The 22,292-nt window shown below is 51.1% G+C and overlaps 8 protein-coding genes across 8 annotated transcripts; 2 read left to right on the top strand and 6 right to left on the bottom strand.

Annotated features, from left to right (window-relative positions):
* Positions 1-274: 274 nt before the first annotated feature.
* On the bottom strand, positions 275-1,806 carry BKA58DRAFT_462854 (uncharacterized protein; the record flags this gene model as incomplete). The annotated part of the gene is made up of 2 exons (XM_046174866.1): positions 275-1,093; positions 1,139-1,806. The coding sequence occupies 2 exons, from the start codon at positions 1,804-1,806 to the stop codon at positions 688-690; spliced, it is 1,074 nt and encodes a 357-aa protein (XP_046022148.1). The 3' UTR covers positions 275-687.
* A 1,749-nt stretch (positions 1,807-3,555) lies between these two features.
* On the top strand, positions 3,556-4,712 carry BKA58DRAFT_322204 (uncharacterized protein; the record flags this gene model as incomplete). The annotated part of the gene is made up of 6 exons (XM_046167838.1): positions 3,556-3,736; positions 3,782-3,825; positions 3,886-4,000; positions 4,049-4,089; positions 4,140-4,309; positions 4,361-4,712. 6 exons carry the CDS (start codon positions 3,556-3,558, stop codon positions 4,710-4,712), a joined length of 903 nt encoding a protein of 300 aa, XP_046022147.1.
* Positions 4,713-5,388: 676 nt separating this feature from the next.
* Positions 5,389-7,133, bottom strand: BKA58DRAFT_462849 (uncharacterized protein; the record flags this gene model as incomplete). The annotated part of the gene is made up of 3 exons (XM_046174865.1): positions 5,389-6,119; positions 6,258-6,284; positions 6,347-7,133. The coding sequence occupies 3 exons, from the start codon at positions 7,131-7,133 to the stop codon at positions 5,389-5,391; spliced, it is 1,545 nt and encodes a 514-aa protein (XP_046022146.1).
* A 915-nt stretch (positions 7,134-8,048) lies between these two features.
* Positions 8,049-9,899, bottom strand: BKA58DRAFT_391579 (uncharacterized protein). Its single transcript, XM_046170935.1, has one exon. The coding sequence runs from the start codon at positions 9,541-9,543 to the stop codon at positions 8,242-8,244; it is 1,302 nt and encodes a 433-aa protein (XP_046022145.1). The 5' UTR covers positions 9,544-9,899; the 3' UTR covers positions 8,049-8,241.
* Positions 9,900-10,068: 169 nt separating this feature from the next.
* Positions 10,069-12,854, bottom strand: BKA58DRAFT_391574 (uncharacterized protein). The gene is made up of 6 exons (XM_046170934.1): positions 12,712-12,854; positions 12,560-12,631; positions 11,850-12,512; positions 11,589-11,804; positions 10,163-11,539; positions 10,069-10,085 (listed from the first exon to the last, which is right to left on the bottom strand). Exons 1-5 carry the CDS (start codon positions 12,834-12,836, stop codon positions 10,474-10,476), a joined length of 2,142 nt encoding a protein of 713 aa, XP_046022144.1. The 5' UTR covers positions 12,837-12,854; the 3' UTR covers positions 10,069-10,085; positions 10,163-10,473.
* A 237-nt stretch (positions 12,855-13,091) lies between these two features.
* On the bottom strand, positions 13,092-13,669 carry BKA58DRAFT_322228 (uncharacterized protein; the record flags this gene model as incomplete). Its single annotated transcript, XM_046167841.1, has 2 exons — positions 13,092-13,258; positions 13,312-13,669. The coding sequence occupies 2 exons, from the start codon at positions 13,667-13,669 to the stop codon at positions 13,092-13,094; spliced, it is 525 nt and encodes a 174-aa protein (XP_046022143.1).
* Positions 13,670-13,897: 228 nt separating this feature from the next.
* On the top strand, positions 13,898-15,190 carry BKA58DRAFT_423629 (SGNH hydrolase-type esterase domain-containing protein). Its single transcript, XM_046172870.1, has 2 exons — positions 13,898-14,579; positions 14,636-15,190. The coding sequence occupies exons 1-2, from the start codon at positions 14,286-14,288 to the stop codon at positions 15,104-15,106; spliced, it is 765 nt and encodes a 254-aa protein (XP_046022142.1). The 5' UTR covers positions 13,898-14,285; the 3' UTR covers positions 15,107-15,190.
* On the bottom strand, positions 15,191-22,132 carry BKA58DRAFT_472335 (ankyrin repeat-containing domain protein). The gene is made up of 5 exons (XM_046175274.1): positions 21,964-22,132; positions 21,844-21,917; positions 21,575-21,794; positions 17,570-21,525; positions 15,191-17,518 (listed from the first exon to the last, which is right to left on the bottom strand). The coding sequence occupies exons 1-5, from the start codon at positions 22,006-22,008 to the stop codon at positions 15,223-15,225; spliced, it is 6,591 nt and encodes a 2,196-aa protein (XP_046022141.1). The 5' UTR covers positions 22,009-22,132; the 3' UTR covers positions 15,191-15,222.
* Positions 22,133-22,292: the final 160 nt, after the last annotated feature.

Genomic DNA, 22,292 nt, shown 5'->3' with positions numbered 1-22,292 from the left:
TAGCGTGACCGGCACTGGCTATCGACCATAACATAGGCACTCCATTGTATTAGGTTGGAGTTTGGGATCTCCAACATCACGGACGATATCGTTAGGAATGAACACGACGTCTAGACGCGACTACGGAGACTTTGAGGCAGGCTACATCCGTCTGTGGGCATCGTAGCTCAGTTCCACATATGTGAACAAGATCGAGCTGCCGCCAGCAATCATAACGTCTTGGGTCTTATCATGCGCCATGCTTTCCCGAGCACTGATTCTCGAGGTGTGCCGCATGTGAAGACCTAGTTCAAGGGAACAGTCGAGACCTACCGGGTCAACGCACTCCTCGCTTCAGTTCTGCACCAACAAGACGGTCTTCTCTTTTTCGCAAGGAAACCTTCTGATCTCTGCGCTATGTGCGGATCACCTGTTGTGTTGACCATGATGCCTGCAGTGCTCTTGCTTTAAGCCTGACAGCTCAATCTTCCTGAGCAATACTAATTCGTTATTCCATGACTCATATTATGCGACGCGCACGCTCACGGATATTTGTCGTATATGCGGGTTGGAAGAAGGCATATCATATCACCTTGGCCTCAGCACAATTCTCCACATATCTGCATGTTTGAGATTCTCGTACACTATGAACATCCCACTACTTGCAGGCACCAGTCGTGTTCTTGCCATAGGCGAGAAATACCTCGTCTACTTAGGTGTGGGGCGGTATGCTTTGTACACCTGCAGAATTCCTGCGATACTTTGCAAAAGACCGAAGACGGCTGTAAGGCAAAGTACAATGACGGCAATCCAAAAAGTGTACCATTGGGCTTTGTTCCTCCGATCGTGCCAAAAATAACGGATACTAGTATGATGCGCCTCTTCAAGCACCTCTTTCAAGATCAGAAGTCTGTCACGCCAGTACACGAATTCCATGGCGTGCCGCTGACCGTACAATATTTTGTTCCGATGAAGTAGTGAAACGTCTGGATGTGGCTCGTTGTTCCGCGATAGTAAAGATTTCAACCATGTTTGTGTACGAGTGTTTCTCTGCGGGAATAACAGATCCAGCGTTTTGAGCGTTTCTGAGATGAGATTCTCGGGGAAGACGTCACTAGAGTAATCAGTAGGGAAGACAATTATCTGTTGAGTGGCATACCTGGTCTGATGTCTGAGGAAGGTTGCATGATGGAAAATGCAGACTGTGCTGTCGTCATCCATCAACCGCAAGTGGTCGAAAAGATTGTTGGTCCATAGAATCTTAAGTCCGATGAGGTGCTTCAAATTGAACGCCGTAAGGTCAGCCTTGAACCGCAGGCTTCCAGTATCTACTGAACTTGGGGAAAAGTATCTTGCTAGGACAGTCTTCAGGTTGTGATTCGCTTCGTTCCATGGCCGGGACTCAGGACCCAATTCCCAGCGCTCTGATGAAGGGCCCATGTTCACCATGGCGAACAGGCGTGCGACGACGCGAATGGATCCCTCTGCCCGTTTTTCTTTGACTGCTTCACTCGTTTGTTGTGTATCTGTTAATATAATAGAGCGCTTGATTTCTTCCCTTGTCTTGTTCTGCTCGAACTGCTTGACGATGTCCACGATATCCTGATGATGTCGTATGGTGACATGCTCGCCTCTGTCGGGATCGATTGCATTCCTGCATTCCGTTGTGTAGTGTCGGAAGTAGGCGTCCCAAGGACACTCTTGATCGGCTGTCACTGGTACCAGCGTTGCTACGCCCTTGGGCCAGAAGGCTGTTAGAATACTGTACTTGCAGTGAGGATGCAGAGGGTCTTCGTTCGCTTCTCCAGAGAGTAATGTATTCGACATGATAGTTGTGTAGCAGATAGCGTCCAAGAGGTAAGAACATGCCACGATAAATTTCCCATTTCAAATAATGTAATCGGGGCCATCGACTTCTTATGCAAGGCTCGCACAATAACGTGCAGACCATATTACTGGGCCGTCTTCTCGGATCGACTGAGGTATTCATGGTGGCTGAGCACTCACCGGAAATCCGCCACACTCATGGCTGAGCGCGTGCTGGGGAAAAAACCGGCTTAATGTGCTGATTGATGCGTTGTGGGGGTCGTGGCTTTCACCGGCAGGTGCGGGGTCGGTTTCAAGGCGTCTTGACGCAACTTCTGATTCTCGCCGCAATTAAGACACCTTCTAACCTCAGAAATCGACATTTTTCTTGTTCTTAGTCATTCAACATCTCGATTATCATGCGCCAGAGATATGTCATACGATGAGAGTTGTGTGAGGATCGACCGTCAAGTCTACCCCTATGGAGAAGACCAGAAATCGCTGGGCGGTCGATGTTGTTGGGAGATGGAGGGTTCTTGCTTACTACGCTACCATAACGCAGCATCTATGCTGCTGAGAATTTTGGATGATTCAGGGAAAGATTCCTTTGGAGCAACGCTCATAGGCCCTTTCATGATCGGGAAGAGGCCAGCGAAAGCGAGACCTTATATCATCATCTGTAGCGTGCACGAAGAAGCACGCGTTACAGTCAAGAGACGGATCGATAAAAGCGGTATTCCGGGCGGTATTGGCTTCCGAACACACGCGTTGAACTACTATCCATGTGGCAACATCAAACGATTTGCATCCTCATTCAACAGCTCGCCTGGCAATGACACCCCTATGTCTCTCCATTATATACCTGATCGAGAAGTGGAGAGGTCGGGTATATCCCAGTCGACCATACATATCCCCTCGTCGGCCTTCTATGACTCCCATCAGCAGATTCGAATGACGGGACATTCCATATATGCGAAGGCAGATACAGGGCTAAGATTGGCAACCGGAAACGCTGTATCTAACGGGACTATCCTCGGATATCTTACCGTCGCACATCTCTTCAGCTCATGGAGTGAAGATATTCCTCCTATAGACGGAGGGGGAGTTAGCCTAGACATGCTACCCGATAGCGATAGCGATGGTGATGATGAAAGTCACGATGGCGCTCACGACTCGTCCGATCAAAATCTCTCTTTCGCATCTGAACGGCCAACACCAGGACACCAAACACACCAAATTGCAGACACACATGCAGGTGTAGTCGCGACATTGACTACACCAACCACTTCTCTGCCCCCATCCACCGAACTGGTATACTTTGGAGAAGTGTCCGCTCTCGAAGAGATTCAGAACCCTTTGGATTACACTATCGTCACTATTGAAGATCCCATGTACCATCAACGACTAGCGGAACTTGATCTTTCTCGAGGGTCGCATCGCACTTACACATCTGCGGCGACGCCCAAAACATCGCCGGCAACAGCCTGGACGACTCATGGTCCAGTTAATGGTATGCTTAGAGCATCGCCAATCCTTATGCGTCCACCAGGAAGCAACTCTTTCCACTTCATCTATGCCTTTGAGTACGAAGGCACAATCAGGGAGGGCGATTGTGGATCTCTTCTACTCGATTCGTTCAGCAAAGAACTTTACGGGATGGTCGTCGCTGCCTCAGACAGACAATCTGTAGTCTATATAGTATCTGCGAAAGAGTTGTTGGACCAAATCAGAAATGACGGATGGCAGCTACTAGATCTGGATCACGATTATATGAACTCTCCTTCAGCTGATAACGAAACGACTCCAGTAGATTCCCGAACAGCGGCCATTTCTCCAATAACAACGTTTGTGTCACAACCACAACCTATGTGGAGCACCACCTTCCAGAGATACCTAATCACTCTATGGAACGCACAACATGGACGCTATTACCGGCAGCACTACATTGAAGGTCCGTAGCCGTGCCCTGACACATGTATAGACTAACTGGAAATAGGCCAAGGCTGGGTATTCTTTGACTGGCTGCCTGTGGGGCAAGAGGTTCCACAGGCTCAGTTTGAACGCCAGAACCAGCCGCATATACGCGATGACTCTGTGCAGACAGTCACTGCATCGGGAGGTGGGCCTGCTGGTTATGGTCGGGGCGAAATGGTCTATGCGACCTATAGTCCAGCCAATCCACATCCTACCAGCCACTATGAAACACTCGATCCATGTTAGACTCCAATTATCGCTACATGTGCAAGAAACTGACATGTTGTAGCTTTCTACGTCAGAGGCAGTGCTTTCTTCGAGGAAGGGAAGGTTAGTAGTAGACACACAGAGCGAGACAAAGATTGCTGACGATTTATCAGGTCTTTTCGATTCTCTTTACTGAGCCAGCGAGTGCCAACGCCCTGAACGGGCTGAACCCCATGGCCGACTACAATACCAACCTCTCAAAGGTCAAATACGATGAATATGTGCATACCCAAGTACGCAGGTTCATCGTCGTTAAACGCAAACGAGAATTTTGCTTCGCTGTGTATGCAACCATAAATGTAATGCAGACTACGATATGGCTAATATTTGGCAGTCCAATCTTCACCTATTACGGTAAAGCCACCACGAAGAGTGGAGTAGTCGCTGACGAGCACGCCATTGCCTATTCGTTAGGACAGCAACCGCAACTTGTACAGGGTGAATCGCCGCTTCGGAAGGCTCCCATCCCAATCGTCATGGAAGAAAACAACAGGACGCTGGTCCCGGCCTCCAGAATCTACTTCGCCATCCACCACCCGATTCAATACAACGTCAAGGTGAAAAACCTCGGCCACGTGCATCCAGATTATCTTCCCACTTTCCTTGGCTACTGGAACCAGGAGAATAGTGACTCAAAGCAAGACCCCGAGGTAACGCAAGACCCAAATAATACAGACAGATTTTGATGCCCGAGACTTGGAACGATCGACAGCTCCTTTCTTACGCTCCATCAAGATATTTATCTGTTTTCAGTTGTCTCTCCTATACGTATCAGTAGCATGGATTACTAGCCTTGACATTGTTTCCTCCGATTATATACTGGATTGTTGAGATTCTTTTTCCTTGAAAATGACCAATCTAAATCACATTTTGGCTCATCAAATTGGAGTATATAACATATGGTGGCAGCTACTTGAGTCTGACCCAACCTGGACTATGAAATGTTGTAAAACAGACTGCTTCTTGGCCAAAATGGAACGTTGAGACATGGGTAAACCTCATCTTGTCGGCTACACTGAGCTTTACTGACCGATTTACTACTCTTCCTGCCTCGTAGACATCCAGATTGTATCTCATGTAAATGAAGAGTTCCTAGAGCATCTAACGGACTTGAAGCGGGATATGGATTGCTAGCGCATTATCTTTGCTAGCATAACAATACCATTACCTTAAGCAGAACAATAGCTTGACAGGATTTGTCACACACTTCACACCAGCTGGCCTGCCATTCAAGTCCAACCACAAACAACCAAGGCTGCTCGACATCGCCGTACATTAATTGTACAGGGAAAAAACACAGATACAAGATAGCATTCTTATTTCATATCGTCACGCATGTTCCCTGCAGTGATAGCAAAGCATCTACTCCGCACCCCCAACAACAACCCCCTCATTTGCATGCCAAATCAAATCGACCGAATAAACAAATAGCCTATCCGCAAAGAGAGTACAAGATGCATACAGCCCGTCTATCTCAATTTGAACCCCCAGGGCACGTCGCGCTTCAGGTAAACTATAAACCCAATCGGCGAACAACACATACTCGCCGTCACGGCTCCGCACGGTTCTTTTGCTATTGGCTATATCCAACACGGGATCATACCAAGCGCAACGCTCGCCCAGTTCGTTGACCTGGAAATGCTGCCTATTGAACACATCCAGTTGATAGACGTCTTGTTCGAGGTTACATAGCTTATTCGAGAACGTCTCATATTCCGAGACCAATACATTCATTCTAGGAAGCAACGTGAACTCCAGCGCAAATAAGAGGTGGTGGGCCTCGGTCGATGATGGGATATGCTGCACCTTTGTACGAAGCTCGGTGAGTCGCTTGACCAAGGCCACGAGAGGTGCGAAGATCTCTTCGTAGCTTTCGAGAAGGAAGGCCTTTTCGAGGGCTGTGTAACGACTTTCACTCCAGTTTTCACTGTTTTCCATGGCGATGCGGGCTGCGCGCTGGGTTTTGTGGAAGGTGACTCCGACTTCTCTATAGCGATCTTCTAAGGCGTTGCATAGATTGAGAAGACTATCAGCGCGCTCGACAAGCTCTTGGATACCGGTGCGGGCTTTCTTGGCAGCCGCTTCGGCTTGATCTGGGTGTATGGGCCTGCAGTTCTGGCACATATTGGCAGGATCACTGTTACGTTGGATTGATTATCCCCGTTTAGCTCTCGTTGTAGTGGCTGAGGGAGTGATGGGATGAAACTACGTCTTGTGATATAGAGACTTACAGCAAACAGCGCTGTGAAACTTCGCCCCTGACAATATACATGTAGTTGTCACAATGTATACAGCCCCAGGCACTCATCGTCTCACCAACCCTCGCCTCCAGCAACCGCCAACATAGTCCAGTACGGGTCCTTCGCTATTTCCTTGTCTTCCACTGCGCCATCCACGAAAGCCTCCGTATACGCAGATTTTGACTTCACCACCCCATGCTCAATTTCCAAAAAGGTCTGTACCCACATCCGAAACATGTTACCCTCGCGGCTGTGTTTAGCAGCCAGCATCTCAGTTCCATCAAGGTCAGAGCGCTCGGCGAGCTTCGCTACTTGCTCCTCCACCCATACCAGTCCAGCCTCCAGATTACGGAGTGGTTTCGCCAGTTGAGAAAGCGTGAGCTCACATTCAGCTTCCAGCTCGCGAAGTTGATCGATGTTCTCTGGAGTAGTGCCTCTTGATAATACCCATTTCTGCAATACTACATAGGCAGCGTCGAAGATTTCGTCCCATGGGTGAAAGAACGGCTCTTCAGAGCGCGGGCGGCCAATTTCGAACATTTGGCCGAGCCGTGAACACACGGTCTGCTCGACCTTTTTCGAGCTACAAGTAGAAGTTGAGCGTCGGAGGGCATACGGAACCTTGTGGTAGGCAACTCCAGCGATACGAAACCGCCTTTCGTATTTGTCCAGTCTAGCGAGCCATGAGAGGGCTCTGGGCTTTGCCCAATCAAGCCAATCTTCATATACCGCCGCAGGAGCTAGAGGCGCTGTGTTTGCGCTGTCTAATTGCCAGTCGTACGGTAGATTTTTAATCCATGAGTCGATTCGGTTCTTTCGGTATCGTGACAAGAGCTGGCCGTATGTGTGTTTTGATGAGACAGCCATGGGGTATCTGACCGTATCTCAGGCAGAGCGGTCCCGGTCGATCCCGTCTTATGGCTACGGGTACCTTGGCCTTTGGGATAATGTTTGCGCAATCGGATATCCGTGTTGGTTTCGAGATCGCGCAAGTTGGAAGAGGTGGGCGCAGAATGCGGTCGAGCGATGGACTTAGGTGCTGCAGCAAGTATCCGTCGGTCGCCTGTTGTTGTGATGGAAACGCAAATGGCCGTTTGCGCGATGTGGTGTGTGCGCTAATCACAGTCATAGTGAATGCAGCTTTGGTCATTGCAGCGTTTGTGGAAGCGCGCTTTACCGCGCAACCCTAGAAGGTATACCTCCGAGAAGCTCGCGCTGCTGAGTTGGTTCCAATACCAAGGTTCGCATTGAAGATAAACATTACATTCTGCTCTATACATCGTTCATGTAGAGCATATCGTCGACTCTAGGATGTAGTATGACTGAGTGCGCATGTTAACAAAACACATTTTCCCGTAGGGTCAGCACCCTTGAAAGATTGCGACTACTTTAGATACCAAGCATTCGGTAACGGAATATCCGATCTGAGCATCTGAGCCCAGGTTCTGCGCCAAAGTTGCGCAGTGTCGATAGGATGGATCATAAGCGCTCCATGATTTCGATGACGTTACATGATCACGCGAACCGCATCAACACGAGGCAAGCTACCTAGCTGAAATGAGCTTTGTTTTGACTGCTATCCGGTTTTGTACTCGGCGAAGATGCCGTCGCATTTGCGCGTCGCGTGTGGGTGAAAGAGGCTGGTATGCTTGTCCCCTGAGATAGCTAGATTAATGACGTCATCTATGCGATTCATGCACACGCATGTGACAGGAAGGGCAGACCTAGAGCCCTCACACTTGACATTCGCACCATCAGCCTACCGCACCCATGGTGTTTTTATGATAGTAAGGGAGGTGAAAATGCAAACTTCATTGATCATCAAATATATATCAAAGTCAACTATGTACCAGATCTCTCCCAGACCCACCCAACCAAGATCTATGCGAAACATATACAACAAGCTCAATAGTATGTACTCATCACATCGTAAATACACCATCCAACTCCCATACTTCCCATCCACTTCAGCATCTCACTGCCCACCAACGGCGATAGTAAACAACTTCGGGCTACCAGCGAAGATCGTGCCTGCCACATCCTGACCACCATCCGGAACGACGTCATCATATGGGAAAGCATACCCGCGTCCATCTTTCTGCACTTGATGAACGATGCGCGAGTAGTGGTTGGTCGTCTGGTCCTTGTAGTACTGGCTCGGGTTGCTGCCGTTGGGGAACTGGTTGCCGGGCGTGTTCAGCAAGATACTACGGTTGAACGCAGCTGCGAGACGGGGGATGACTGCATTGCGCGCCTGATTCGATCCCGTTGCAAAGGGTCCGGTGCTACAGGTGAAGATATCCCGTGCTGATGGAGCAGCAAACTTTCCTGCCTCGCCTAGTTCGAGCTCATTGCCATGGACGCGGCCCTTGAGGTTGCCGGCTGCGGCTTGGGTGTTGATGGTCATGTCTTCGTTGCGGTACTTGTTCCATACAGCCTGGATGTAGCCGTTCCAGTAGTCGCCCCATGCGTTCTCATTGCCTACGAGCAGGTTGTTCGGGCTCAGCACCCGCAGAGGCTGTCCGTTGGCCTCGTAGATCAACTTATCCCATGGGCGACCGTCACGCTGGGCTTGCGCGCGCAGCTCTTCCATGATTCTCCGGAAGCCGTCTGCGCCCATGCCAGGTACTGTTTGGGTCTTGCCGTCGTTGCTGGTCAAGCTGAGCGCAACGGGAATGCTGACAAAGTCGACGTAGCTGATGTTGGCGAACAACTGCGCGTCGTTGTATGTGAACTCGCAGAAAGTCCAATTAATGTTGAAGTTGGGGTCGCTTGGGTTGGTCACACTGGGCTCAACGACCGCAGGGCCTGGGTTGAGGAGGAATGTAAGCTTTGCGCCAATGCTGAACCAGATACGACCGCCAGCAATCTTGGGGATCCTGACGTTGACGGTGTTACCCGGGCGGCCAAGTGGAATGGCGACATCGGCTTGGAGTGGCTGTTGTATATCCTTCGGGGCTACTGGGTAGTAGATGGACTGGCCGTTGGCTTGCACAAAGAGAGGAGTGTTGTTTCGCTCGAGAGCAAGGCCGGTGATGTAGCAGTATACATCGGCGGAGTTGGATTTGTTCTGCAGCGCCAACTGCAGAGTGCCAGGTGCGGCCTCAGCTAGCACTTGTTGCTGTTCGTTGTTGGCTTGTGGAGCTGCTGCGCGCTTCTCGTTGCCGGCGTCGGCGGGAGTGGGAGCGGGTGGTGCCGGTGCCGGATCTTGCTCCTTCTTGCCCCGATTTTGCCAGCTCTGACGACGCTTGTCCATGAAGCTCTTGAACGATTTCATGGTAGCGTTCAAGATGAGTTCCGGGTATATTGATAAAGAAACGCGATGGTAGAGGTAAATGTAATGCGAGTTGCAAGAAAAAGGCAAGGAAAGCAGCGAATATCAACAATGTTGTAATTGCGCAAACCGCGAGTACGTCACACAAGATATATCCCCGTCCAGTTATAGTCAATGCCCCTAAACGCGCCAACGTCCTAAATTTCAAGGCGTGAATGCAGGGTCCAGCTGATGTCACACATGCGACGAGATTCCAGGGCGATCAAGGCACGTGCAAACCTGTTGCGATCGCCGACTCGCGCGCGGACCTAACGTCAACAATTTCGCGTTAGCAACCAATCACATTTTCACAAGCGACACCACCATGTCGCGGCCCGATGGAGTAAAAATCCATGTTCAAACCACGCGTGGCGGGCTCGTGGCATCTGAATCTGACACTTAAAACGCGGGGTGCAGTGTGCGTGGTATCTTGGGACTGGTATTGGACGGTGCCCGGTGGGCGGATTAGTGTCGAAATGGAAGGTATTAATGAGCGGTAAGCGGAAGTACGCGATGCTTTGCGACGATGTACATTCGAAGAAGCCCGTTTTCCTGCGTTGCGTCCGTTCTAATGCCTGTTCAGCGCCGAAAACAACCGGGAATATTTTATTGTTCACCGCGACAATGTGCTGCAAACGCGTACAGATTGTATGCCATCACAGTCCATGGCTATCGTACAATCCGAGAGAAGCTGTTTTGTACAAGAGTGTAAGATCGGCAGTCTGGTCAAAGCTAGGGTGAAAGGCCTCGAGGCATGCCCACGAGCCCGCAGACAAGTGATCTGTAATGCCAACAGCGCAACCGTGCAATGCGACGTCTTTCAGTGTGTCAAGATGTTGTAGAAACTTTACGCATGACTGCTCGTGGCAAATATTTGACGGTCAGGCATGAGCACTAGAACGGTGTTCCGTTGCCAAAGGCCATGTCAGTATAGTTATTGTAGCCTTCATCCCCCCAAATACCTCCTGCCATGTCGAAGAATTGGCTCATATCGAAGTCGGCACTTTTCATGAACGCGAAGGGGTCACTGCTAACCCCAATCCCGGGGTTCATTTCTATGTTGAAGTCTTCCATATAGTTGGTGCCCGCTAGCGTGCTGTGCCCATCTTCCGCGTGTCTTGCCGGACACATTGTTTGTGCACTGGTGATGGGATACGAGGTCTCGCTTAGACCCCGCTCAATCGAGTCGCTGGGTGTGGGTACTGATGGTGTCTGGCTATGGCCCTCCGGTCGAATCTTGCGAATGTACCAGTCTTTCGTCAGTTCAGTAATCATCCCCATAGCGTACCAGAAGTCCGGATGGGGTCGCTGTGGCTTCGCGTATGTTGATAGAGTCTGCATCCGATAGCAAAGCGACTCGAGACAGAGATCTAGGCGCACTCTGTCTTGGGCGGCTTGAGTATCCCACCCAATCGCAGCGTGGTCTTCATTGGGGATGCATAGTTTTGCGACTGTCATTATGACCGGTGGCAGACGCATCCATTCCGAAAACGAGATGAGGTGGTATTCGGGCGCTGGATAAGAGAGCAAGGTATCCAGAAAGATCTTGCTAGCCTCAAGAGCGGAGAGCAGACTGTTGATCTGTGACGAACGTGCCGATGCGGGTAACCCCGAAGGCGACGGACGCAGAGCTACGCTGTGTAGTTGCATTTTGGCGTATGCAAAAGAGAGCTCGAGTAGTCTTTGAGAAGCTACATCGTTGCATCCCCTTTTCCATGTGTCGAGTTGTACATCTATGAACCGAACGTGCATCAACGCGCGCCCATCAGACATCGGCAGCTGCGAAGTATCAGCTGTGAATAATTCGTCTTGTACTTGGTCATCAATCTGACGTAGAGATATTAGAAGGCTTATTGTCTCGTCTGTTTCGTACTCGCGATCTTGCTTCAGGCTTTCCGCCCACTCGGTCATGATTAGAGAATGTTTGAGCATATTCGGCTTCTGCAAACCTGCCGCAACCCTGGTTGAGTCAGCATGCAAATACACAACCTGAGAACGAGGGCGCTCACATTGAGGAAAGGTAATAGCAACCCAGAAACGCCCGGCGCCTCTCGCGCAGTTCTATAGCTGGCGGTGGCGGAGCTTTAGGCCGTTTTGGCATCATTGGAAAGCCAAAGCCCAAACTCTGGAAATCTTGGTGTAGGCCAATGTCTAGAGCCAAGCCTACCACAACATTATGCAAAAAGAAGATCTGCTGTGTCTTGTGGCTGAAAACAAAGTGGTACCTGTGCGGATTAGTACATCTTCGGCAACAATAGGTACCATCCTACCATGAAAGATAGACCAATACGCTTTGAACTAGACCCAAAGTTTTATGGGGCTTTATTAATGTTCTATTGGCGAGTTCCGTGCGGAAGATACCATCAAGTGTCATCTGGCGTTTGTGATGTCTCCACGATGCCACCAGAAGCACCGCAAGTGAGAGCATTGGCCTGTGCTCATGCAGCTGTTTGGCAGTGATCTGTGGCGGTATCATGACGAAAGGGAATGTCGCCGACATCTTCCGATATTCAATTAGTAAAGTATCTGCTTCGCCAGATGTGAGTAGTTGCTCGACGACATCATGCTCGATGGGAGCTTCGGGGCGCTTTGATGCCTTGAAGATGCCCTCGGGAGGGTTTGAAACATCTTCACGATCGTCAAATCTGTGTATGCTGCGGATGTTTTCAAGATACTGTCGATCGACTTCAACACTCTGTGATGCATCTTCGGTACTTCTGTCGGATTGCACAGCGTTCGGCTCGTAAGATGGTGTAGGCATCCAAGTACCCGGGGCCACGTTGGTTACGCCCTGACTCCGCCAACATTCTGCTGTGGTCTCGCTACGGGTTGGCTGCGATGCACTTGCTGAGCTTGTTGCGACTTCACTGTCAGCCGCGTGGACGAGCTGGGCTACAAGGCCATCAATCTTTTGCTCGACCTGCGCAATTCGGCTACAAACATGGTGAGTCAAGATCTAACAGAACACGCAGCGACTTACGAAGGCGCACGCAGCTTTCTCGCTCTGCGTGGCGCTTCGGCCCAAGCACATTCCTTGCCAGCAGAGAAACATCTGGCGGATAGTCAGCATTCGTAGAGACACGATGGGGGGAGCAACGGCTGGAATGCCGGCGCGCTGATTGGCCGGCATACCTTTGGCATAGTCCAGATTGAGCGCTCGGCAAACATCGCGTCTTCAGGTTCCGGCAGCGCTGGCACGCCTGTGTAGTTCGCGATACGCCCGCTCTCGTAGCGGAAGGTTCGTCAGTGTCTTCCATCCGATGCGATGGCGCAGGATCGATGCGGGTACGGAAGGAGAGCAAAAGCCACACCAAACACGGGACGGAGGTATCGTTAACATCCGCCCCGGGTCGCTTAACTTGCTCATCGACGCTAACCACTAGGGAAACGAGCATCGTCCTCGCTGCTCTAGAGACTCATCTGCAATGAACAATTACTCACTGAATCATCAATTTTTCGCGCTTCGATTGTTTGAACGTTTCGTGTACATCTTGGAATGACATTCAATGAACCTAGAACTGTAGCTTTGATGCCAACCGCCAACCGTACCAAAGCGTTGCACCAATCGTCATGAGGTTCAAATGAATGCTCATCGCATGAGCCCTAGAGAACTTCCGATTTAGAACCTTCATCTCATCGCTCGTGGTACCATTGAGCTGTGCTTTGCCATCACGAGTTGCTTGTCGACCCATTAGCTATCAATGATATGTCCAGAGTTTCGTGAATGCTCACCCTGATGAACCCTCTCTATCATCAAGTCCTTTGTTCTCGGGCCAAATTTCACCAGGTTGAGTCCAGCAGTGACACCAGCAATGGCGAAAGCGATCCAATCACTCTTCTCTGCAAGCAATGAAAGCGCCCCTTGAGGCGGACATGTTGCAGCGACGATGAGCAAAAGGATTGACTGGCTTTGGAAATATATGGGGAAGACGCGCTTCTGCAAAGTCGTGAACGCCGATCTCGGAAGGGCTTGGTAGGAGACTTTTGTCATTACGAAAGTCTGGTATAGCTCGGTTCCGAGTAGTGTGGAGTAGGCCAGGAGGTGGACAGGCGGGAGTACTGCCGCGACATAGTCAGGAAAGGTAGACATAGCAGCGCCAATTGAATTCTGCAGATGAATCTCGATATGTTCCACGAGCCGTTTGCGATGTCGAGAATCATGCGGCATTCGCAAATCTTTGACTTTCGCTGCCGCCTAGCATGGCGGATCTGATCGGAAGTCGCACGAACATACGCATCCGTCCCGGCGAAGCTCTCATGAGTGCATGTGATGAAATCGTTCACAGACCTTCAACATCGCCAGCTACATCATGCGACACAATTGAACAGAGTCGCATAACGTGCTGGTATGAGTGTCCTGCCCATGGCGGCATGAAGCATCTCGGGCTGCATTACCGCGAGGTACCTGACGATTAGCGCCGCACCCCGCAACTCCTCTACCATCCATCCCAACTCCCCGAAGATCTGCCACCACCACTCGGTTTCTGGCCATCCTTCCGCGCATCACGAGCGCATGTAGAGCTGCTTCAGGCAAAGTAAAGATGCAATATGGCAACCCAAATCTGGAAGATCTATGCTCTCCATTCCGCCGGCGCAATGGCTGAGCGCGGTATAGCTGTCGCTGCTAACAACGTACTTATGTATTGGATGAAGCTCACATTTCAGGACCCCTAGCAACCCTCTATAGGCCATTGCGAACATTCATCATGCGTGCGACATTATTTGCTCTCATCCCTCTCGCTCTCGCAGCACCCGCCATACTCCACCGACAAGCCACGAAACCCATCTACTGGCTCCTAGCCGGCGACTCAACCACCGCCACCAATGGCGGCTGGGGCTACGCTTTCCTCTCCACAACCGTTGCGAGCGGTTCAACAGGCCACAACTACGGACATAGCGGCGCGACAACGAGATCCTTCCGTGCCGGCGGCGACTGGGCCAACGTGACCAGAGACATCGGCACGTACAAGGAGGATTATAGGGTCTACGTGACGATTCAGGTATGGCACTCAAACAAGAGAGAGAGAGAGAAAGGAAATAACTAACACTCCACCAGTTCGGCCACAACGACCAAAAGCCCGCCTCGGGCGTCTCCCTAACTGACTACCGCACCAACCTCGCAACCTTCGCCTCCGAAGTCTTACAAGCAGGCGCAACACCCATCCTCCTCTCCCCCCTCACCCGCCGCACATTCAACACGACTACCAGCCGCGTCATCGAGAACCTGTCGAACGAAACCGCCATCACACTCGACGTCGCCCAGTCCAACGACCTGCACGTCATAGATCTGAACAAAGCGTCGACGGCGTATGTAAACGCAATTGGGCAGAAGGGCGCGGACACGTATAACTGGGGTGAGAACGGCACGACGGGGAATGATCGCACGCATCTGAATCCGTGGGGTGAAGTGGTGTTTGCACGGATGGTGAGTGATTTGTTGGTAGCTAAGTATGGGGAGGAGTTTGGCGAGTGGACAGCGAGAAATGAGACATTGAGTGCGTTGATTAGGGATGGGAAGGTAGCTTAGGTGGGTGCTGGTAAGATGTTGGACGAACGAGAGGAACGTGAAGATAGCTAGGTCGATCCGAAAGAATTACATTTGCGCGCATGTTTACACGATATGTTACAGGTACAAGAAGCCTTTCATCCGTATCCCTGCCCTTCATACCCACCACTCGCCCATCTCCTTCCCTGCGCCTCACCCTGACCCTGCACATTATTGACCGTGGTTATACTTGAGTTCGGCGTATCCCAGGGTGCATACTGGCTACTTGTATTCGTATACTGGCTACTCGGCCTCGAAGCAGGAGATGAAGCCGCGCTTGTATGCGAATAAGGCATGTATGATTGCTGTGCTGAAGGGACCGGTGGCGATGTATACGCCAAGTACTGTTGTTGAGGTGGCTGTGGTGGACCTGGATACATCCATGGTTGAGACTGATTGAACTGTTGTGATTGTCGGTGTGGCAGAGGTGGCGGGTACGATTGATTCACGGCACCAGTGTTGTTGCCCTGTGGAGCAATCGGAGGTGATCCATACTGTGGTGGAGACGCGACCTGCTGACCTTGAGCAGCGTAATCGTGTTCTGATATCGATCGGTCTAGAGGTGGCGTGGGCTTCGAGTAGCTCGACTGCCGCTGCTGGTGATACCGATTGACCGCTTCCAGATTTGCAACTGACTTGCGATTTACAGCCTTACTCTGTCTCTTCAGTCCGTGGTCTGCACTACCTTTTCTCAACGCCATACTGTCAGGCTGCGGTACGCTAGCTGTCGATCCAATCGAGCTATGTCTCTGTGATGGCAGGGAAGAGGCCGAGTCTTGTCGTTGTCGATCATCAATGGACGATCGTATCCGTTCGGACGATGATGGTGGAGATTGAACTTTGCCTTGAGCAGGTCCAGGGGCTGGATATCCAGCGTACGATGATACTGGAACCTCTGGAGCTTGTTGAGCATGTTGAACCGTTGTAGCCTCTGCGTTTCCTGATCTAATGTGGAAAGGCAGACTCCAGGGCTCCTGAGCGTACTGTCCATGTGGTAGTGCAACTTCCTTTTCATCGCTCTGCGTATTAGATTCGCGCACCACTTGCGAGGGCAATGGTGGTGCCGGACGATGACGGTTTATCCCAACACTGAGGCTTGTCGGAATTTCTTGGTGTTTCACGGTCCTAAACCGCTTCACAGTTGGGTTGCGTTTGCAGCGATCCTGCGCCTCTCTCAGCAACTTTCTTATCTTGGCCTCTTCCGACAACTCTTCTTCAAGTTCCACATCAGTGACACTGCCTGCGTCGGTCTGTCCAGCCATGGAGACGTCGTCACCCTCCCATTCGTCATCCTCAGTCTCTTCCTCGTCCTCATCTTCGCTATCTTCTTCGTCGTCGTCTTCATCGTCTTCATCGCCATCATCCAGGTCGGAGTTATAACCTTCCTCTTCTGCGGCATCAAGTGCTTCGGTCGCGGATCCCCGAGTCGGATCTCGTGCGTAGACGTTGGCGCCAGCCTTGAGTAGAGCGTCAACGCAAGCTGATTGACGATAAGCGCAAGCTTCAATGAACGCTTCATCTAGGAGGTGATCCGGGGGTTTCATCGTCAGAAACTTATCCAGGATAATCTTGTTGCCTCGAATGGCGGCCGCAGCAATAGCACTTCGATACATTCCGCCTTGGACCCGAAAGTCTGCTCCAGCATCAAGTAGCTTGATAACCACGTCCATACGATTGAAGTATGAGGCAGCTACGAGAGCGGTGTGGTATTTGCCATCGCGATGATTAACGAGTTCGATAGCTCTGTCGAGAAGTTCCTCAATGATAGCAACATCGGCTTTCATCGCTGCTGTTTGTAGGGCGTCGCCGTACTTCCCTCCCTTTGCGTGTACATCGGCCTCATGTTCTATCAGCAACTTCATTACGTCCAAGTTGTTGCCGTAAGCTGCAGCAGCTACCGTGGAGCCAAGTAAACCTCCCAGCGCTGAAGCATTGGCCCCGTTATCGAGCAAGTGCTGAACGACAGGCAAAACCCCAGACTGAGCGGCAGCCAGAATGGGGAATCCGTATAAACCACCACTAGCGTTCACATCAGCGTTATGTTTGATGAGAAGCTTTGCGATTTTGTCAAATCCGCCGGCAGCGGCCGCAGATAGTGCGCCGCCAAACTTTCCATTCGCTGGCCGGACGTTAACAGCTGCACCATGCTGTAACAGCTCCTTGACAATATCAAAAGAGCCAGCAGCACAAGCGGCCTGTAGAGCCGTACCATACTCGCCGGATATGGGCTCCGTGATGCTAATGTCGGCACCTGCTTTCAGTAAGACTTGGACGCTTTCCATGTCCTCTGCCCATGCAGCAGCTTGTAACGGCGTTCCATATGGCCCGCCAACAGCGTTGACATCCGCACCAGCTTGGAGCAATATCTCGCAACAGTCCTCGTCGCCTTCGGCACTGTGTAGAAATTAGTTTCTCTGGAGAAAAGTAAGGGCGGCTTGAACTTACGCTGCGGCGTGGAGTGCTGTACCGTACTTGTCGCTTGAGATATGCACGTCGGCGTTATGAGAGATGAGAAACCTCAACCCATCTGCATCGCATGCGTCGGCGCAATTGATCAAAGCTGTTGTACCTTTAGCGCAGGCTGCATTGATGTCGTTGACGTTCTGCAAGAGAAGCTCCAGGTCTTCAGTAAGCAATGTCGATGCCGCCAATGATATCACTGGCCAATTGTCCTCCCCTCCGCGTACGTTGACATGAGCGCCGTGTTCGAACAGAATCTTGGTCGCAGTGCTGTCGCCTTGCTCCACCGCAGCAACAATAGCATAAGAGAAGTGTCCTCCAAATGCGTTCACATCAGCTCCTTCTTCGATGAGAAGGCGAATGGTGTCTTCATCGCCAGTATGAACGGCGGCTTGCAGCTCGTTGCCGTAATAACCAATGGGTTCAGTATTGAGTTGGGCTCCGCGCTCAAGTAGCAATCGAACGTTGTCGGCATCACCAAACCATGCCGCTGCCTGGAGGCAAGTGCCATAATCTCCACCGCGTTTGTTCACATTTGCGCCTTTATCGAGAAGAGCTTTCATGATGTCCGCTGTACCGTCGTATGCACTGGCGGCTAACGCAAATCCGTACGTAGGTCCTTCCGTATCTGGGTCGGCGCCAAAGTCGAGAAGCAACTTCACGGTCTCCAGGTGCTCCTTGTCGGTAGCCTGATAGAGGGCCTCGTCTAATTGCGCTTGATCGATTCCTTTTGGATAAAGTAACTTGAGCACTTCCGTTCTACCGTAGAGGGCGGCCAAAGAGAACGCTCTCTGATACCTGATGATGCATGACGGCACTTTCGATTCTTTTTCCAGAACAGCCTGGACAATGGCATCGTAGCCCCGTTGTGCAGCAGCTTGCAACGCCTGTTCGAGCACGAGAACGCGCTCCTCTTTCTCGAGCAAGATCTCGAAGACTTCCAGATGGTTGTAGGTAGCAGCTGCATTCAAAAAGCTTCCATAGGTCTTCATCGGGCGGCTTGGGTTCCACGATTGCGACAAGAGGTGACGAACAACGTCAGCATGTCCCCGACGGGCGGCGGCACCAAGTGCAGACCCGTAGAAGTACTCTTCGTTAGGGTCAATGCTAGCGCCACGCTCGATCAATACGCGAACAGCTTCAGTATTCCCTGAGAATGCGGCCACGTTCAACGCTCTTCGGCCAGGTCCACCAATGACGTTGACATCGGCGTTGCGGTCGAGCAGAAGCTTCACGATGCGATTCTCGAGGTTGCCGGCAGCCGCGTAAAGCGCTGTTCCATGATCGGACGACGTAGCGTTTACATCGGCCTCACGGTCGAGTAAAGTGCTGACAACATCGTAGTGGCCGTTACTTGACGCAGCATGCAGCGCGGTAGGGTTGGCACTGCTGCTCGAGAAGTCGATGTCGGCACCTGCTCCCAGTAGCGCATTGACAATCTCCTCACGGCCACCAACGCATGCATAATACATAGGCTGGAAGCCCAGTGAGTCTTGTACATGGATTTCCGATGTCCCTCTATGGCTAAGAATGTGGTCGACCAAAGCGGGAAACTCGAGGATCACGGCGACATGGAGTGGTGATACATCTCTTTGATCCGTCATGTTATGGACTTCTTCTATGGTTTTCCACCATCTTTGACGGGCATCGGAGTCTTCTTGCCAGAATGAGTGGTCAAAGTCGATTTCTTCGAGCACATCGGGTGGTGCTCGCTTCGCGTGTTCCACCCAGTACCGAACAGGGTATCGTAGATCAACGTCTAGCAGACCTTCGTCTTCATTCTCTTCTCCAACCGAGGATGAATCAGCCTCGTCTTCTTCTTCGTCTTCTTCTTCATCTTCTTCCTGTTCGTCCTGTTCGCTTTGTTGGCTTGCGCTATCGTGTACTGACTTGCTGTCGGCTTCGGCCGTGTCGGCCATCTCCTCTGCTCCGACGTCACGATCCTCCGCTGGCTCTTCTTCCTCTTCATTTTCCTCTCGCTCTTCGTTTTCAATATCTACCTCACGCTCTGTAGCGTCGTGGTTTTTGATGGCGTCGTATATATACTCCAACGAACGTAACGCGATGATGCCGTGCTGAACATCGTCGAGATCCAGAGATAAGTCGTTCTTTGCATACTGTCGGAGGTGCTCCTGCGCAGAGATATCGATCCACTCGACAGTGCTGTTATCCAAATCCCAATCGTTACCTCTCAAGGTGAAGAAGGCACCACAGCGGACTATGTATGCTTTCAGCTTTTCAAGATCGTCGCGATCTTGCTGAGGCAGCCCAGCCATGATTGCAAGCTCGCGCATCGTGGGCGCTACATATGCCGAGATCCTGCAACGCAATATCTCTTTCGTGTATTCGTGACCCTTCGCTTGTGGGTTTAGAACGCGCTTCTGCACGTGCTCAAACATGTCGGTTAAACCATAGGGAAACGACTCTAACAGTCTTCGGATCTCTGCGTGCTGAGTAGATCCAGAAACCCACGCATTCTTGACTTCCTGAATGACTAGACTAACGTAGATCCAATTGTCTTCCGCGCGCGAGTAGATGTGGCGCTTCACGAAGTATGCCAAAGACCTTGGAAGCTCAAGCTCGTCGACGCTGACAGATATGTGTGCTTTGAGATCGTCACTAGCTTGTGCAGAGTTCTCGGCGTCGTTCAGATTGATCTCCAACGATCTCGGTCTCAAGCATTTCTCAATGTTTGGGCGGCCGCTCCGATTCAGAAGCAGCCATCTGACGGGTTGACACTCCTCTTTATCGCTTGTCGTAACGTCGGTGTCTAGCGTCTCTGACATGTACCGCAGGAATCGTTCCAATGATTCCTCCGCAAGCTGCTCCACACCGTATACCACGATGTAGATCTTAGTGTTAGGCAGATCCCGCGCCATCTTGTGTAGTGCTATCCATAAAGCGGGCACCTTGAGTATCTCCTCGGTGTCAAAGCTTTGCTTTCCAGCGTCTTTGCTGCTCCGAGAATCTGAAAGCAGGTGTCGCGCAAGATCTTGGTCCATGTCGATTATCTGGCGGACAGCCATTTGCAGCAAGCCTTTGAGCGATCGTCGCATCGTGTCACCCTGGTCGCAAAAGAATGATATAATCATAGAGGTGTCTGCTTGTGCATTTCGGAGAAGTTGAAGAGCGGAAGATGCGATCGCACCTTGACCCGTACCAGCCTTTCCATGGATCCAAAGGATAGGGCTGGCATTCGAATTCCTCCAGGTCTGGAACTTTTCGATTTCCAGCACTGATGATGACTTCGTGCCCTTCGCTCCTGTGTAAGTGCCCTTTACAGCGGCTTCCACGTCGGCAAATCCTTTGCCGAGGGCATCCATCATGCTGTGATAGGTGCGATCATCCACTTGAGATTGTCGAAGCATGTTCTGACGCGTCTTGATGATGCTATCCGCCTTATTGGCTGTCTCACGGATTTCATCAGAAACGGAAGTGAAGTTACCGTCTTTTGGCCCGGGGAACTTGTTGAGTTGGAAATGATCTGACATGAGGGAGATGCTGTCGAATGATTCGATTGTTGCCGAAGATTGATCCACGATGCGTTCTTTGCTTTTCAGCCATGTGATTCCCTTCACGAGGTAGTTAACCAGATCGCTATCATTTTCTTCCCAGAAGCAAAGTAGCCGAAACTGAGCCTCTCGCGCCATGTAAGAAAATTCGGTGAGAAGACTGCGTAAAATATCCGAGTCTTTTTCTAATACCTTGAGTAAGCTGGATGGCGTGCCCCAGCCGGCGACCTCAGCCATAGATGCCAGAACCATCGCTTTGGACTGGCTTGAGGTGCCGTGAAAAGGAGTACCGAGGAAGAAACATCCTGCGATCCAAGGATACACGTTGGGGAAGTCTTGCTGGCGTGACCTCGACATCAGTAGGGCCTTTTCGAGAATGATGCCCCCGAGACAATGTGAGATGAAGATGATGGGCGTTTTGGTTTCGTTCTCCAATACGTTATTAGCATGTAGTCCTCACAAGTACGTACTAACTCACCACTCGTGACCTGTCGAGGCTATGTAGTAGTTTGTTCGCGACATTATCGATGCGTTCGTCAACCGATCCTTTTCCGAACCACTGCGACTGATACTGGAAAACGCTGATCTTGGCATGTGGAATCTTCTTCGGAAGCATGTTGGCATCGCGAAGCCAATGTACTTTGCTCTTTTTCCATGTATATTCGGGGTCCGCTCCCAAGCCTGGAATGGCGATGATCCTCGAAGTTCTTAGCGTTCAATTCCCGCGTTGGACTTGAAGCCACCTACTCGATTTTGACCGAGAACTTTGACGTTGCCTGCTCATCGCTAGGGTAGACGACGTTCAGTCCTGGGTTGAAAGACTGCGCTTGTTAACGTGTGAAGACTGACTATGAGGACATAACCGACCTGCGCATCGAATTTCGAATGCTGGACTTTGGTGGCCGAAGCCATCACGAATCGTGCTGCTGCTGCAGAATCGCGCTGCAAACTGGCAACTAAAGGCTATAGCGTAATGTCGAAACCATCTCGTGAGGCATGCCTTCTGAGTTCGAAAGGCGCTGGGCTTTCGTTGATGGCTTTACCCCCTGCATGGGGATTTCACTGGTGACTTTGGGGGCCGCTTATTTTGGGGGCCAAATTACCGAAAACGGTAAGACGCGGGAGATGCGTCAGCGCTGGCGTACAGCCGCTTGGACACAACTGTATTGATTGCCGAATATCGATCGCCTGGCGCT

This window comes from Alternaria rosae (genome assembly GCF_020736505.1).
Source record: "Alternaria rosae strain MPI-PUGE-AT-0040 chromosome Unknown BKA58scaffold_9, whole genome shotgun sequence".
In the NCBI taxonomy this organism is placed as follows: domain Eukaryota; kingdom Fungi; phylum Ascomycota; class Dothideomycetes; order Pleosporales; family Pleosporaceae; genus Alternaria; species Alternaria rosae.
The sequence above is the reverse complement of the archived record's forward strand: the minus strand, read 5'-3'. Positions and strand labels throughout refer to the sequence as shown.